Source organism: Leiobunum rupestre, chromosome 3 (assembly GCF_980474605.1).
Source record: "Leiobunum rupestre chromosome 3, qqLeiRupe1.1.hap1, whole genome shotgun sequence".
NCBI classification, from domain to species: domain Eukaryota; kingdom Metazoa; phylum Arthropoda; class Arachnida; order Opiliones; family Sclerosomatidae; genus Leiobunum; species Leiobunum rupestre.
The window spans coordinates 68,454,162-68,472,951 of record NC_143386.1 but is presented as its reverse complement, the minus strand read 5'-3'; the positions used below and the strand labels follow the sequence as shown (position 1 = coordinate 68,472,951).

Below are 18,790 nucleotides of genomic sequence, written 5' to 3'. Positions count from 1 at the left end.
ATCGCCGAGCTTATTTTATTCATGGATAAAAATTAATCGAATGCCGAGCACTATATAATGTTCCAAACACTTTTTGAATATTCTATGGGTTGGCTTAATAATAGGGGAAAGAATACCAATGCCTCCACCCTTTTTCGTTTTTCCAATTCTTTTTAGGCCTTACCATTGGAAACCATTAACTATAGGAGGCAATGCAGCATCTCTTAAATGAGTCTCGGTAAGGCACATTAATCAAAATTCTGGGAGCATATAGTTTGTTCCACTTCGGCCCACTTTTGTGCTGTAAGGCCTCCAGCTATATCCAAGAAGCCAAATTTCAATTCATTAATATTTGAGATCTCTTTCTTCACACATTTCTTGTTAGTCCTCTTTGATCTTCTTGCCCTTTTCTTTGAATTATCCCCTGTAGCAAATTAGAGTCGGGCCGACGTCGGCAAAAGGTACTAAACACAAAAGTCGGCCAACGGTCGGCCGACCTTTGGATTTAGGGTCCAAATGTCCTAGGGGTAAAAGGGTCGGCCGACCGTCAGCCGACTACAAAACGTCGACTCTTTGCCGCCTTTTAATAGACCTAAGAACCGACTCCGAAACGACGTCATCCCGACTTAGAATGTATGTACTGTATAATTACGTCGAAACGACTTACTTTTTGATATTTTAAGTGACTGAAAATGACCAAATAAAACCACAAATATAGCTATATAAATAGCTATATAAATGTATGTAGTTGGTCAAGTCCCATGAACGGGAGTGAAACAATGAGTTTATTTCCGTCAATCGGAAAGCTCTTGAATCTAGTGTACACTCTGTCTGAAAAGTTTGTTCGTCCTATAATTTAAAACTTTAAATGGGGATAACTTATTTTCTAGAAATGCTAGAAACAAAGTTCTAAGCTTGCTGAAAAGAACAGAAAAAGCCCTACAATACACATATTTTGACATAAGGAAACGCATAGGTTTTGACCTATTTTCGTCTAAACTTTCCAAAATGTGGAATAGTAACTTTTTTTGCCGCTCAGAAACTTGATTTTATATTGTGATTTGCATATTCCTGTGGGTCGATTTAAATAGGAAAAGTGTTTGAATTTTTAAATTTCAACCAATAGTTCGCGAGCTACGGCCTTTTAAATATTAGTAGATAATACGCATTTAACTAATTGGCGCAGCACGCAATACTAACATATCAAGAAGGTTGTTTCGGCATCACACTTTTATTCATCGACTTCTTTAACTGCGTAATTAGTCATCTTAAATTAAGGAGATTTGATCAAATACGTCAATATTACTTATAATTCCTTCTATATCTCAAAACTCAATTACAACTTCTAATATCTCATTAGTAGTTTATTTAAATGCCCCTATTGAATTATTTTAATGCCCCTATTGAATTATTTTAATGCCCCTATTGAATTATTTTAATATCTCAATATTTAATTAAATCGGTTCCAATCATAAATGGAGACTATTCCAGCAATGTCGTACTATGCTGAAATCTAAAGACTCACATTGGTTGAGGAGACACTGACTGTATACTTAACACTCTGTAGAGGCTGCGTACTCAGTTAGTGACTGACTGGACATTACTAGGCTGTACTAGTTAGTTCTTCGGGCTTAGTAAAAGCAACGAATAAATCTTCATTAATAATATCTTAGCCTAACATATTTAGCTATATACGAATGTAACCTACTTGAGCTGATATATTTTTAATAAAGAAACATTCTCAGATTGAATATATAATCTTTTTCGAAAAAATATAATACAGAAAGGAAGTTATTTTAAAAATATTTCAATTTGTTTTATTAAATCGAAAAAGTTTCACAGTTTTGAGCGATTAATTGGCAAAGTGCGACCTTAAATTGACCCTTTGGGCCACAGGGGTAATAAATAAATGTAAGGTCTATTATAAGTCGGATAATGGTCGGCATACCGACCATAAATAGTCCCAAAAAAAGGATTTAAGGTTTTAGTGTCGAAAAACTTTCGGACGTTTTTAGGTCGGCATTTGGTCGTTGACTATAAAGCGACTTTTCGACCGTACCCCGACCCTAAAACGACTTCATGTGCTACAGGGGCTGACAACGATTGGGCCGTACATGCACTTCATCATCGATAACCAGGTCATTTGATACCGTCAACTCAACACTCTCAAGGAAGGCATTCACGGCACAATCAGGAACAGGAAGTATCTTACATAAATTGCCGTTTAGTGGGCCAGACTGGTCTGACCCAACTGGGAGTTTTTTTCTATAGGAGATAGTGTCTTTGTGCTAGTACTATTTTCTCTCTCTTCTTGAACATTTTCAATAAATGCCTGTGCAGTTTGTCGACGGTGGGAACGTTGCTTTCGTAGCTGGTAGCTTAGTCTTTGCAAAAGAGATCTATCTGGTGCCATTGTTACCTACTTAGACATGGTACTGAATCTAGTGGAAATTCCAAAAACACTATGCTTCTTAAGAAAAATGGAAGAATAAGTTTTTAAAAAAGACTCAGAACTTGAACCAGGTCTTAAGCTAGCCTCAAAAACGAAATACAATCATATTTATTTAACATCACTTTCTCGCATGAAAGTGAATTATTGCACTCAAGTGTTAAGCGTCTCTATGAGAGCCGCTATTAAAACCCTAGTTGGCTGTAAAGGCAGATGTTGAGGCTTGGACCTTCCAACACATTTTGACAATCCAATATGCTATTAAGCCAAGAAACTACCTAACCGATGGTATAGTGATTACTGGTAAGCTTACTCTAGTTAGGAAATTGAAAAACTTTAATTATGTAAATTTCCACAAAAACCTGGCTTATTTCTAGTAAACTCCATTATTGAAGCCACACGATAAGGGGCAAAACTTGCCTTGACCGAGAAATTTAACTAGGATCTTATGGAAAGTTTTTTCAGAAAGAAATAATCTCAGCTCAATGGAATTTCACAACAACTTACTTAAAATAAAAATGTAAAGCCGCTCGATGTGGTGCTAATAGTTAGGCTAATAGGCCTAAGTTATGGAGCGCCTTCTAAAGCCATTAGTTCAGGTGGCCGGGTTACAATGCGTAGGAGGGTTGTGGCAAGCCCAGCATGCCACACGAGCCAACAGCTCCCTACACTAGCTATTACCGTTAACCTCAACAAGTGTTTATGAAAGGGGAAAACAAACAACTCGGGGAAAACCCCTTAAACCAGTGGGGAGAGAACTTGCAAACTCAACTCAGAAGGAGTCGTTCCGAGTTTTGACCCGTGCCACAAGTTGGGATCGAAACCCGTTCCTCTTGCTGCGAGGCGAAAGTGCTAACCACTCCGCCACCTCAAATGCTAAGTCGGCAAAATCTGTTAAAGTTAAATGGTTGAAAAGACTGCTGATAGAAAATGCCGTTCAGAATTAAAATTACGTTGTAAAAAAGATTTCACTGACTAAATAATGATATTTGCATTTTAATATAATTTTTACATCGTTTGCCTATATTTTAATATGAATATTTAAGATAAAACGTTCTTATTTTTTAATTGCTTTGTAGCAGACGCTAGGTCATGTGCGCTACCTCGAAGAAACTAGCGCCGTTACGCCACCTAGACGCGTCCAGGTGGCGAAAAGCGTAAAACACCTTCTAAAGGAACTACGAAAAACAATTAGCTCTACAGTTACCATTGTAACATCTATAGATAGCGCCTAACAGCAAACGATGCAAGACGTTTATTTTCATTGTACTACCTTTAAATCAATTAATGGTCATATATAAGCTTAATCTAGCTGAGTTGCTGTGTTTTTATCTCTAAATAAATGAAATAAATAAACATTGCCAGCAACAGCAGCAGCATTTTATAAGTGGAATAAAGATTTCGTTGTAATGACGTCATGGATAGATCAATACAATAAATATTTAATAATAATTAGGTTTTTTCGTAAATACATCTATTAAACCCCGAATATAAAAAATATGTTTAACTGTAACTAAAAGGCCTAGCATTACAAAAATAGTATAAGAACTATTAATAAAATTTATAATTAAAACTATTCGTGTTAGTTCTATCACATGTATGTTTCAGCAACAATTAAATAACATTTAAAAACTAAAACTTTAGATTTAGATGTATTTCGCGAAGGGCGGATCCGTCACCCTGTAGTAAATGTTCATCCAGTTAAGTTCCAGGAAAATGAAGACGAATGTGTCGTGGTCCAATATCACCCAATGTCCATGCGAAAACCAAGGATTCTCATTGTCCTCTTCCATAAGCTGGCAAAGACCTTGAAACCTGTAAAAATAAAAGACGGTAATTAAAACCATATTTAAGTGTGATCTATTAGATTTCCTAGTAGTGTGACAGTCATTATTTTCCGCAAGTTACGTTTTTACTGAGAACCAGTTCTACAATGACCGTAATTTCTTCTTACCATAAGTATGGTGTTCTTACAGTAGCTTTCTATTAGATTAGGAGATAAAATTTGGCCAATATCCACTGCTCGTTCTCAATCTCTCTATCACAGGGTCTTTCCTCCCACCCGTTCTCCTGAGCTCTAGGCGAATGAGAGAGTTTATCTTAATAGTCTTTGGTACCCAAGTCTAGTTCTCTCGCTGATAAACTAATGGAATATGATTTTTAGACTGATAATGAAACAGCTACCTTCCAATGCTGTTTTCTGGGAGTAGCTCTTCGAACTCGAGATGAAGGTCGTCTGGAACTCGGAAGACCCCGGGAGGGGTGTTTCTGAAGTCCTCGTGAATGTAGGGAACATTTTCGGCTTCAACCTGATTCAAAGATTCACAGCTCTCTTGATCTTCCCAAGTGATGTCATGCAGAGGGTGGTTGAGGTTTGCCAAAAAGGTCACGTTTCCGGCAGGCACGTTCATGTCGCCCTGGATCAAACCAAAAACGTATTAAGATTATTAAAGGCGTACTAGCTTGCATTAACGGCCCACTAGCTCAACAGAGTATGAGCCCGCAGCGCAAGCTTCTTTATATTTGATTCCCGGAAGATATTTTCCGCTTTCGTTGAGTGTCTTCCCCCCTTACCTGCTGAAAAGGGTAGATAGAGAAAACCGGAGGATTTTTGTAATAATACCCAGGAAGTTATCTTAGGCCCAAGTTATCAAGCGACTTTTAATTCCATTAATTTATACGGCGTAGGAGGATGGTGGCAGGTCCTTCATGCCATGGAGCCAACAGCTCCCTTCACTTACTATTAACGGCAACAATTTATTATGGAAAGAACTAGAGAGGAAACCAAGTAACTAGTGAGGAGAGAGCTCAAGGTAAAAGGAGTAAAAAGCTGCGATCGAACCCGGCTCCTCTTGCAGTGAGGCGAAAGTACTCTGCCAGCCCACCTTCCGGGAATCACGAGGCGCACAGGCTGTTGCCCATTTATCCTTTGTTAACCTGATACGTTCTTTCTCAAACTGAAACTTTCCATTTTACCAAATGTATCACGCCGTTTTGTATCGGACGCAAAAACATTTTCTTTTCAATTTTCGAGGACATACGAATAGACAGTTATGGAAAAGTTAAATTTAGGAATTGAAAATATAGAAGTTGAATAGTAACACAGACCATGGACTAATTAACAACAGGGACGGCCCAGATCTATAACATTTCCCTATAAAGACGCCAAAAAAAGGTGTTAACGCGTTCAGCAGCGTTGCCAGCAAATATTTTTTATCCTGGTGATTCAAACGTCATAAACAGGAAACAGATTTTTAACGGTTTTAGCCATAGATATAGGAAATGTATATAAAGGTCTAGATAAAATATTTCAAAGGGAGTGAAAACGGAGGTGACAGCTAGCAGAAACGCGTAATTTCTGCAGGCTATCCTTATAACGCGCTATCTATCGGTAAGAAAGCTCGTGCTATCGTCGCGAGAGCCATTGTCTCCGGCTTAAAAACTATACTAAAAGTCACCAACAGATGGTGTCTAAAGACTACGGCCTGCGGAAAGGTCAAGCACTTAGTACTAAAATCCTAAGAGAGCTCGCGCTCTTGGTCACGTGCCTTCCTCGGTGTCTGCTAGGTGTCAATTCCGTATTTTATGTTATGCTTAGACGCCCCGTAATTTATCTAGACCTTTATATACATTTCTTATATCTATGGTTTTAGCGGTTGGGATTTGAATTTTCAGATTGTTGTTTACAAAGGAAACCCCAAACGTCTCTCATAACCATCCATGTTATCACGTTAAATTAATATAATTTTTTAGTATAATTGGTATAGTTAAATGATATTTTTCCACCTCCGATTCTAAGATAGATTCGAAATTATCTCGGAAATTATTCATCATCAAAAAAAGGTAAACAACTATTAAGCCTTGGTACAATCATTTATATTTATGAATAATATTATATTGTGATGATAATAATTACCATAACAAATTTGGGAATTGCTCTCAGACGGTAAGCAGAATATTTTATTTTATGTACTATCGGAAAAGCTCGACATTCTAAATTTTTACGACGATTAATTTAAAATACTAATATATTCGCACCGCATGGTAATCTCGTGGAGTCGTGGTTCAACTTTTAAATTCCAAGCTTCTTTCCCTATTTTCTCCCCCCCCCCGGTTATTTTGAATCACCAGCCTATACAAGCATTTCCTTTTATGCCCGCGAGTACCGCTAGAGTGCGTCGATGCTTGTTCTTTTTACCTTTTTCCCGGGCTGGACCGTCCCTGTTGTTAATTAGTCAATGCACAGACACTACCTTTGACAAATCTTTAAACTGAATGGCTCCATTTTACCTTATGTATCACGCTGTTACGTATCGGACACAAACATTTTCTTTTCAATTTTCGAGGACATACGGATAATCAGTTATGGAAAAGTTAAATTTAGAAATTGAAAATATAAAAATTGAATAGTAACACAGACAGTACCTTTGACGAAGCTTTAAACTGTATCTAGATGTTCTAAAGTCAATTAATTTAGGAAGAGAAGGCTTATGTCAGTCGAGAAGGTTAAAGCGACAGATAGGGTTAGTGTTTTAGTTGGAGTACAGTTAAAAGTTATCACTTCTCTAAACGGGCGACTAGTACGTTTAAAGTTACCCAAATAACCAACCGTGATTTTCACGGCTGTGGCTTTGGTTCCGTCTTCGTTGTACGTGAGCATGATAAGTTCCGGGCCATGGACGCTGTAATTCGCTTTGAAGAGCCCTGGTTGTATCGGATAAATTGGTTTCTTACGAGGCACTCTGATTCTGCTAAAAGTGCACGAATTCCTGGATGCCAATAACGAAATTATAACAGCCATCAGAATCTACAAGCTTTCTAAGGTTTTAACAAAACTATTTGGTGTAATAGACTGTTTCGCGCCAAAACATGGCCGCCACTATTTCGCCTCGATATGTCCGCCATTGAAGGACGCATTTTTGGTAAATCTATCGGGTTATTGTTTATAAAATAACTGTTGTTTACACCGAAATAACGATATCTCATTGATTACGTTAATGCCCTATATTTTATAAAAATATTATCTTCACGAAGATTACCTGGTTGACTATTTAGAAAACACCAAATTAAATAAATGGTATTTTCTCGCAATAAGACAAATATGCCTACTAACAATCGTTCATGAAATAAATGAAATCATGGTTTGTTCAAAATGGCGCGAAACCAAGTTTTTATGATTTAAAACCTCTTATACCCTAGCGAAAATTAGTTTCTATTATTATTTTATATTTTCTTTCATTTTACTTACCAATAGTTAGCCTTAATCAAGAACCTGTTCCGAAGCTCAGCTGGGTTGCCAATTTCCGGGTCGTAACCCGGGGCCGAAGGTCCGTATCCTTGCTCTTCCAGCCACTTTTGGAATTCCTATTCAAATCGGGGAATTTTGGTAGGGGTTAATCAGAACGGCCAACCGTTTTTAAAGCAGGGCTGCCGAGAGCAGGCCCGGGCCCCGGGAAAACAATTCTGGGCCTTAAGAGCACCTATATATCTATACATGTACATAGCTTTTAGTTTTCAGGGAGAAGCTAATGTACTTATTTTCTTCAAACCCGGGCCCGAGGTTGAACGGACCCCGTCTCATCGAGCCTGCTTGCAAATAGAAAATGGTCTGTAGAATACAAACTTTACCTCCTCTTGGCTTGTTAGGTTTGGAAATGGGTTTTCAGATTTCAAAAGGGAAACTTCAAAAGCATTGATGTCGTTTCTTTTCTAAAAACAATAATACGGAACATAACCAGAGATAATATACCCATGCTTATCAGCTGGTCACTAGTGGAGGTGAAGTATATTTGAGATTTCTATGTAAATTGGTCACCCCTTTGTACGGTTTGCATTAAAATGCCCGATATGAATAATTATGAATTAACTAACATAACACGGACAGGTATGTTTATAAACCTTGGTTTATATGCTTCTACAACTAGATACTGTACGATGGTCTGTTACTATTTTCGGCTACAGCAAAATACACGACGACGAAATAGAGTGAAATACAATTCTATAACCCTTTTCTACTTCTTGTATCCTGGTTTATTATAAATGTCTGCGAGCATTTCACAACCACCCACCGAATCCTAGTGATTAAGCCACAGAGGGCAGTTACGTAACTTAAGGTTCAAATGAGAGTTTCAATTTACCAGAAGTCGAATTTTGGCCTCCTTTCCAGCAGAGGTCAGAACCAAGACTCTTTCTGCGTCCACATCGAACCCGACCGAGAAGAGCATTCTTTTCTTCAGAGGATGTCCGCAGCCCAAGAAATACGGAGCGTACAGCTCCATGGCCACCAACTGGCCCTGTTCGTACTAAGGTAAAGAAAAGTGACTCAAATTATGAGCGTGACTAGACAGTTTTGCCTTGTTGGGTGTAAGTTCATTATTTTATGTTAAAATGCACCCTTTTAAAAGAGAGAAAATTGAGGGGTTGCAAGGCTGTTTCAAATCTCCATTCCAAACTCTGCCAAATCTACACTTTGGTATAATACAACGATAGGAGTGTTTCCCCTAGTTTAGTTGATTATGAACTAATCACGTTCAACTAAGCTAGGAGAAGCGCCTGTTAGGAAAAGGTCGAATTTTGAATAAGGTGGTTTAGTAGGAATAGAGGCTCCTACTAACTTTTCACCCTAAACGGTGCTTCTAACGGCAAAAAACGTGAAATTCGTTAATCCGACGTCCACCTTTATACTCCCTTTTTGAAGTCTTACCTGAATATCCAGAAGACCACCGAAATATTTCACCGAGGACTGCCAAATACCAATGATAAATCCATAGGGATGCAATACTACAAAATTAAAAGTATTCTTTTGAGCGACTAGGTTGATAATAATTCTTGCTAAAATAGTAAGAAATCTTTTAGAAGATTTATCTTAAAACATTATTGTTGAAAATAACGATTTGAAAGTTACTATTGGTTCTTCGTCAATCAGCACGCTTAAAATCTACAAGCCTGTTTCAACCGAATAACATTACCGATAAGCTTATATTGGATATAGATACCTCTAGAATATATATTTTATATTTGTGGTAATACGTACTTTTCGTGTAGAAATTTCTGGCACTAAAACGCTTTTCAATGCTGCCCAGTTCAATGTTGTAGTCTGAAATTAATAAATAAAAGTAACATAATGCACCTACAACGCAACGACAGTTACCGAATGCGTGAAGATGGAAACTATTAAGCCTAGCCATAATATTAGTTCGACATCGACCTAGAAATATATTTAATTAACAAATATCTGGTCGTTATTAGCCCAAATTAAACTTGGGATACATCTTACAACAATTATTTTTTTTTAATAATAAATTGCGTGAAATTGTTTGTTCCGTAACAATATTCCACCAAAATTAGATTAGAAGAAGTTACTACAGAGCCTGAAATTCTGGAAGCGCAAATGCCTTACAAAAGCGTGGAGGGTAAGTTTCTTTCTCGTTGAAAATTTCACCCCCTTCAAAAGGAGAGAAGATTCTCGAGGGACGCTGGGTAACGATACCGCCATCTAACGTGAGCTAACGAAATGAAAATATCGTCTGCTATATCGTACGTTATACAAGGCTAAGATATTAAGAGTGGGACTGGGACGACACCTATTTACCTAAGTTACTAATATATTTAAGAAAAGATTTCAGTTTATTTGTTTAGTCAAAACTGTGTTATTTAAAACATATGCTTCAATATTCTTTACATTTTTTATTTATCTTCAATGCCAAAATTGCTAAATAGAAATTTACTTACTTCATAATTTAATTCTACGTGATAATTAAAATTGATCATCTTTGAAATATCACCAACTAATGTCCCAACTACCACTGATTCTGTAAGGGTGGACTAACTCTTCGTTTTGATGTCAACCTTGGTAAATTTGTAAGCTTTTGAATCGTTTTTATCTTTAATTTCCGGCTTAAGAAACTGATTTAAAACTTGGCGAAGGCTTAATTTTCTTTGCCGTTGTTTGCTTATTATTTGCCAATTGGTTATCGAAATTATACGCTACAGACTTATTTTTCGTTGTAGATTTGCTAAATAAATAATAACTATATTGAGTTGATGCATCCTAGGAGGATCGAAATTCATATTCCTAGATGCATCTGTCTAACTTTCTAACAAAGACTTTTCAGCCGTACCAGGTACCGATCTCGGTCTTACTCCCGTGATAGGGGGGGGGGGGATTGCCTTCCCGCCTACTCTTCCCCCTCTATCTCTTATAAGTTAAATGCGCCCCCAGTGGGCTCTATGGCTCTATTATAACTTCCTCTAATCTAATTCTGATTTCACTGAAAGCTGACAAGTTTTTATGTTTTTAATAAGTTTTAATCTGTCACCAGTGCAACGACATACCCGTATAACACAGTCTTCTCCAAATCCCTTCGAAATCCGTGGTATCTCTGAATTTCCGGGAAACCAACGACAGACATCGAATGTCGTATTCCTCGAGAAAAGAACACACGTGCAACAAAATCTCTTGCGGAAGATCCTCTATATTAATTTCCTCTATATTAATTTCCTCCATAATTAACACGGTAAAGTTCCTACAGAATACAACATGCTTTACGTTAATTTTCTTTCAAAGCTCGTCATCATTACACATTCGTTTACGAGCCGATAATTCCTCAACGGCTTCGGACTCATCTCGTCCAATGGCAAAGCGTGTTTTAGAGGGAGTCGTGACTTAATGTTATCTTTCAGCAAACTTAAGCCTACGTGTGTTGAAAACAGCGTGTGGAATAGATATTGTTGGTGTTTTTTGGCGGGGAAACATTGGTTTTAGAAATAAAAAATATTAAAATGGTATACGTCTTCGGATTTTTCGCCTTGTTATATGGTCCATAAATTAAAAAATGGAAATTTTGATAAATGTAATTGTTTTCCGAAATATATAATTTTGATAGTATATTTATTTTAATTATATTTATTATATTATTTTTTTAGCGATTGTTTTTTGATGAAAACGGAATTGGGGTCAGGTGCAATCGGTCTGCGCGTGGCAAGGGTTATATTTCATGTTTTTTTGGGATGTGGTAAAAACATGATAGCCATTTTTCCCAACCACCCTTAAATAGTCCCGTGGGTTTGCCTGCCTACTAGCATGCTTAGTAGGGGCCCACAACAAAGATATTTCGTGTAATGGCCTCCGATATTGGAGAGTACGCGTCCTAAATCGGAGGCTATTACAAAGAGAACGAAATATCTTTGAATTGGCCTTCCATTTAGGTCGGGTTTTATCAAATCACCATAATTCGGAGGCCAGTTCAACGAAATCTCTTTGTAATCATCTCCGTATCTTGTCGCACGTTCCTGTTCTTTATTGGAAAACCCATTATTTAAAAAAAAACACACACAATATGTAAATTTGATTTGGGTACATTTGTTCGAATTTCATTCGTCCGAACGGTGGTACAAATGTCCGAATGATCATTTGTCCGAATGCTGGAAAACAGGATCGGATGTCCGAAAACGTATTTCATTTGCCCGAAAAATTTATCACAACGTTTGTTGGTGATTTAGTCGTTCAATTTATGTTAACTTTACTGGCGAATTTCATTAGTTCGAATAATCGCTTGCCCGTTTTTTCGAACATTAGGAATTGGTTGTTTTTTTTTTAAATATTGTTAATATAAGAAAATAGTAACATTAACATTAACGTGAACCTTACCTAACCTAACCTAACCTAACCTAACCTAAAATGTCCACAACATTCAACGCAATTTCCACTTACTTACCAAAAAAACAGCAATAAGAAATACTAATTTAGCGACAGAATTCGGACAAGTGAATCTACCGATTCGGATGAATGAAACAAACAAGTTGTCCAACAATTGAAACAATTCGAACATTTGTTCCACCGTTCGGACGATTGAAATTCGAACATTTGTTCCACCGTTCGGACGATTGAAATTCGAACAAATGTACCTACCCCGTAAATTTTGGTCACTTTTGTAGTAAATTAAAATAAGTAATTTGGTTAACTCTGAGAGAAAGTGCATTTTCCTAAAATATCAACTAAGTTACTTCAACCTTACTCTTAACTTAGAATGTTAATTTCGATGGATGGTTTAGCTAACAAGTAAGTGAAACGTATGGCACTATAATGATAATACATTAATATAGTAAATTTTAATTTTCATAATAGTTTTAATTTCATGATTTAGTAAACTCTGACTTATTATTCCAATCAAATCATCAAACTAATATACGCCATTTCAAATACTAACATCAGTCGGTTTTTTTCAACCAGGCTTCTCCCAGCTGGAGGTTTGAGAACTTCGAGTTACCATTAGTTTTAGTTTACGCATCTAGACACTTCCAAAACACACCAAGGCTAAATATCAATAATCAAGCAAATAAGAGACCCAACAGCGGATTGTGTTCATCTTCAAAATAGACAGGTACCCTATTTTTAGCAATTGCAGCGCCACTCCGAGCGTCATGTTTGGGAAATTTACATCGGGCTCTGCTTTGATGGCCTTAACTACAATCATAACGAAAAACCCGGCGGTTATTCGACCACTTTTCAGACAATTCGAAATACCCAATATTTAAACCCCCTTTTCGAATATTCGCGAATATTTTCAGGCTTTATTCGATTCAACCAATCAAATATTCGGTTTGATATTCGATCGAGTTATTAGGTATAGGCAAATATTTGGGACACCCTTAAAAATGACTATGAAATAATTTACTATAAAATAAATTACTATTAAATAATTTACTATAAAATAATTTACTATAAAATAATTTACTATAAAATAATTTACTATAAAATAATTTACTATAAAATAATTTACTATAAAATAATTTACTATAAAATAATTTACTATAAAATTATTTACTATAAAATTATTTACTATAAAATTATTTACTATAAAATTATTTACTATAAAATTATTTACTATAAAATTATTTACTATAAAATTATTTACTATAAAATTATTTACTATAAAATTATTTACTATAAAATTATTTACTATAAAATTATTTACTATAAAATAATTTACTATAAAATAATTTACTATAAAATAATTTACTATAAAATAATTTACTATAAAATAATTTATTATAAAATAATTTACTATAAAATAATTTACTATAAAATAATTTACTATAAAATAATTTACTATAAAATAATTTACTATAAAATAATTTACTATAAAATAATTTACTATAAAATAATTTACTATAAAATTATTTACTATAAAATTATTTACTATAAAATTATTTACTATAAAATTATTTACTATAAAATTATTTACTATAAAATTATTTACTATAAAATTATTTACTATAAAATTATTTACTATAAAATTATTTACTATAAAATTATTTACTATAAAATTATTTACTATAAAATTATTTACTATAAAATAATTTACTATAAAATAATTTACTATAAAATAATTTACTATAAAATAATTTACTATAAAATAATTTACTTTAAAATAATTTACATAATATAATTTACTATGAAATAGTTTACTATAAAACCATTTACTATAAAATAATTTACTATAAAATTAATTACTAAAATAATTAACTATAAAATTTAAAATAAATCTAATATATAAAGATGCGTGTTTGTTTGTTTGTTCGTATGTATATATATTTTTGAACGCTAAAGGAATCTAGAGTTTTCAACTTAGGTCGACCACATTATTTTGGTTACTATCTCATGGTACCCTGACTATAGTTTTTGACGTGTTACGGTGGGCAAAACAACTTTAATTAATTGAATTAATTCAATAATTAGGAATATACAAGATAATACAATTTGATCTTAGTCAAATACCGGGTACCTCAGCTAGTATGCTATAAAATAATTAAAATGAATATACTATAAAATAATTAAAACAAATATACTATAAAATAATTAAAACAAATATACTATAAAATAATTAAAAAAATATACTATAATATAATTAAAACAAATATACTAGAAACTAATTAAAACAAATATAAAATAATTAAAATAAATATACTATCAAAATTATAATTCGAAAAACAAGAACCATATACTTTTATCAAAATTTACATTTTTTAATATATGGTGCAACTAACAGGTGCCGCGAAAAAACGAAGAGGTACACCATTTTAATAGTATTTATTTCAAACACCAATTTTTTCAAGGCACACCATCCAGGTCAAAATTAAAAAGAAAAAAAAACGGTTTATTTCGCTGAAAAAAATCTGATATGTTTCCAAAAGAATTTATTTAAAGTATAATTGTTAATTTGGAAGAAAATATTTAGATTGAAGAAAAAAAATATTTATTGAAAAAAATATTTTTGAAAACAACATTTGAAAGAAAAATATATTTTTGAAAGAAAAAAAATATTTTTGGATAATCGCGGATCTCTTAAAACGCAAATAAGCCGATATGTAGAAATCTTGAAGCTTCTTTAGGCTTCGTCAAAGGGAGTGGTGTACAAAAATATGCTTTGAAATCACAATAGACCTTTCCATAGAATGTTCGTTACGGTAAGAGGGGGAAGGAAAACTGTTTGTGCAAGGATGATTAAATGCTTAAAGTATAAAAGTATTTCGTGTACTTAACTAGTCGTAAAAGGAGAGGATTTAAATATTTAAAATAACGAAAATACTAGCTAATAAATATCTAAGTATTAACAATACTTTCTCAGAGTGGATTTGAGTATTGCAATAATAATTCATTTAATCTAAGACCATTTACACCTGGACTATAATGCCAACGTTATAACTCCGATTTCAGAGTGTCCGCTACAAAACACCACCAAGTGGAGAAAATCCGAGAAAGTAATCCACAAACATGCAGCAACCCCCTTTTTTTTATCCCCCTTCTTTAGGAGGCGCACGGTTCGCGCTCTCTTCCGCTGTTTTTCTCGGACTCGTTGCTCCTCTTCATTTTTAGCGGGTGGACGAGTATCTAACATAGAGCTCGGCGTTTGGTTAAGAAATAATCACTTTATTTTTTTTTATCCACAAACGAAATTATCGTTAATTATTAAATTGCTATATAGCCGTGGATAATATCCATGGATAAACAGTTAATCGTAATTTTTATGGTCAATCAAAACTTGATCGGTTAATTTATCTGTTTTGCCGAGCTGTAATCTAACACCATGATAAAAATGAGTAAAAAACATTTCCTTAAAAAATTAGAAAATTCATAATTAAACATACCTTCAACAAGTTTCCAAAACGTTTAAGGTGGGATTTCAATAATCTTTGCCATGTGGTTTCCACTTAAGCGTTTACGCCGGAAATAACGGGCGAAAATTGGTCACGACTCGCGAGGCGACCGAGTTAAATGTCGGGAGAGGAGGGGGCCGCTATGAACGAATGGAGCGCGAAGTGAACGCGTTTTTTCAGTTCGAATTCCCTTGTGGACGAAAGTTGCCTCTAAATAGCGATGGTGGCGTTGGGGTAGCGGCGACACTAGCCTAACAACAACGCCTATCTTCATTGCAGTCCAGGTGTAAATGCTCTTAGATTTAATTAATATCGAAAATAAATTAATATCAGATTGAACTCCGAAGTCACTAAGCCTAAGTGCCTAACCCGAGGTCCTTGTAAAATGTACTGCCAACTTTTTATTCAGTTGTAGAAAAAAACAGTGAAAGCACGTAAAAATATTTTCGTGTATCGTCAGTATCGCGCCATTTGTTTTTATGTTTCGCTCCGCCATTATACAGATCTGCTGAATTCGGGTAGCTTTAATGTTATATTACAGCGAGCTATGTGATATTTTCGCCTTTATTATAAGAAAGAAATATCTGTGATATGAATTAATGTATTTTTAAATGGACCTTTGAAGCATGGAATCTGATAAAGTAATTAAAGTTAAAATAGGTAAGTTTATAAGATGAAATTTGTATCTTTAGACTTACGCCTTGGCTGGCTTAGGATTTGGAATAGAACCATTATTTATTATTATTTTCTTGATAAGGACTAGGAGATACAGAAGTGCAATTTCCAGATCCAAACAAATTGACCAATTGGGAAGATGATGTGAATCAATGGCCATCTGTGACATTTGATCAAATATATTCCGACCTCACTAATACTAGAATAACTGAAAATAAAGATGGGTAATTTAAAGCTTTTAAGAGCTTAGAAGTCTACAACTATTTATGGAGTTGTTAGGTCGGGACCATTTTCCATCACATGCATAATGACGTTGCCATAATGAAGACAAAAGTAATTCCATCTCAAAATATCAACAACGAGCAGCACGAACCCTGGGTTGCCACACTAAAAAATGGGACAGTGTTATCGGCATCATGTACTTACATGTCTGGCTTGGCAAAATGCTGTAGTCATGTTGCAGTTTTGCTATTTAAAGTTGACTATGCCCATTTAAAAGGACTCACACAAACTGGCTGTACGGATTTTTTAGCCAAATGGAATTCTGGCACTCAAAAAAATATAGTTCCAAAGAACTTACCTGTTCCGAATGTAAAGATTTTAAAAATAAGAGACATTTCAAATTCTAATGACCAAGCTCAAGAAAGACTAGCAAATTCTCAGCAATCTAAACCAATGTTTACAAGCCATGAAAATTTAAAAAAACACCTATTATCAAGTCCTTTATCACTGGTACTTCAAGACAAATCATCATTTTTCAAACACTAAATAACATCGTAAAGGTTGTAGACCAACGCGCTCAAATCGGCTCAAATAAATCTCAACCACACTTGTAAAAGTGAAACTATTTTAGATGAGGAAAATATAGTCATTTTAAATTGTCAACGTTGTAGGGTGTTCTACGAAAAGTTAATAGTTTTATTAGATTTTAAAAGATAAAATTTAACAACTAATACAATTAATCAATCGGGTAGTGCAATATGTTCTCAAAGTCGTATGATACGAATAACTGGCAGTGGCGTAGCGTGGGTCATTGTCGCCCGGGGCAGAATCATAATTCCAAGGACGATAGGAAGAGAGGCGAAGTAGAAGGGATGAACGCGCCAAAATCATCCTTGTAAAAAGGGGCAATTTTGCCACCCTCCTAATGGTGGCGCCAGGGGCGGTCCGCCCCTCCGCCCCCCTCGCTACGCCACTGATAACTGGTTCCACTGCTTATAATATTTCCCAGAGGGAACCCACTAATCTTCAAAATTTTCTTCGTACAAAATTGGGATTCAAGAAATTTTCTACAGCTGCCATGGAAAGAGGAATTCTCCTTGATCCAGTCGCTCGTGAACAGTTTAAAGCCATAACTAGCTATAATGTTATTGAAACTGGTACTTGGATTTTTGAATCGGAACCTTGGTTACCGGCTAGTCCCGAGGGGTAAGACAGTCTCAGATAATCTGTACACCGAGTTCATGCATTTGGCACTGTTAAAGGTACATATTTTCAAGAGTTCGCGAGTTCCATTTAGCACTGTCAAAGGTACGGCAGTGTAGACCGAGTTCGCATAGTGTCTTACCCCTCGGCTAGTCCTGATGGATAAATTGGGAGCTTCGCCATTTTAGAAATAAAAAGTCCGAATTGCAGTTATGCAAGAAAATTAATTCAAAGCGGGAAAAAATTGATAAAAAATGCGAAAGCGAATTTTTCTTAAAAGAAAGTAGTAGGTATTATTTGCAAATACAAAGTGCCATGTTTTGTATGAATCGACACTACTGCTTCCTTTTCATTTACAGCGAAGAAAATCCTGTAATTTTAGAAATTACATTTGATCCTAGCATTTTTCAAAGAAGCAGAAGTTCCCAAAACAATTCTATTTTACCACAATGTTGTGTTACATTGAAGAAATGTACAGCCATAATAATCTAGTATTAAAAGAATATGAAAATTTTTGTTCTGAATAAATTACATGTTTTATTCTAAATGAATTCAAACAATGTTAAAAATGTTCCAAATTGAAAAGAATTAAAATACAAAGTAAGTGTGAAACATTTTTCTTGGTTATGAATGCTAATTGTCAAATAAAAATTTACATTTCCTGAGATATTATTGGTGACTGTAAATTACAAAGTGCAGCGCAAGTAATAGCAATACCTAAAACTATTGAAGTAGTTACGGGTAATATCTGCTTAAAAATTCTGAAAGTTTTCCACCTGCCAATGACACGCTCAACGGAAATTCTAACTGAAGCAATTTTTCTAGTTTTGTGCACGTCTTCAGCTGGTAGCTGTTTTTCCCCTTAGAGAAAGCTGGTATATTTAATCCGGCATAACGTTCACTCAATTCTTCTTCAATTTAAAACCCCTTGATCACACATTAATTCGTCACTTGGTCAAATGAAATCTAATATTCCACAATAAATAAATTTGTCACTAGCGCGTTCATCGGATCCGTCTGATACTAACATAATAAGACCATTTGGTGATATTGCTGTTAAAAATTTCGCAGTATTTTTCTTTTTATAATTGCTATAAGTTAACG

General features: G+C 34.8%; 2 protein-coding genes across 2 annotated transcripts; both read right to left on the bottom strand.

Moving 5' to 3' along the window:
* Window positions 1–3,917: 3,917 nt before the first annotated feature.
* Window positions 3,918–4,845, bottom strand: LOC149954455 (uncharacterized). Its single transcript, XM_090170346.1, has 2 exons — window positions 4,613–4,845; window positions 3,918–4,243 (listed from the first exon to the last, which is right to left on the bottom strand). Exons 1-2 carry the CDS (start codon window positions 4,837–4,839, stop codon window positions 4,075–4,077), a joined length of 396 nt encoding a protein of 131 aa, XP_090026472.1. The 5' UTR covers window positions 4,840–4,845; the 3' UTR covers window positions 3,918–4,074.
* Window positions 4,846–6,975: 2,130 nt separating this feature from the next.
* LOC149954454 (F-box only protein 31-like) lies at window positions 6,976–10,934 on the bottom strand. The gene is made up of 8 exons (XM_090169907.1): window positions 10,763–10,934; window positions 9,462–9,524; window positions 9,132–9,259; window positions 8,566–8,730; window positions 8,057–8,137; window positions 7,677–7,792; window positions 7,038–7,197; window positions 6,976–6,993 (listed from the first exon to the last, which is right to left on the bottom strand). The coding sequence occupies exons 1-8, from the start codon at window positions 10,932–10,934 to the stop codon at window positions 6,976–6,978; spliced, it is 903 nt and encodes a 300-aa protein (XP_090026033.1).
* Between the last annotated feature and the right edge of the window lie 7,856 nt (window positions 10,935–18,790).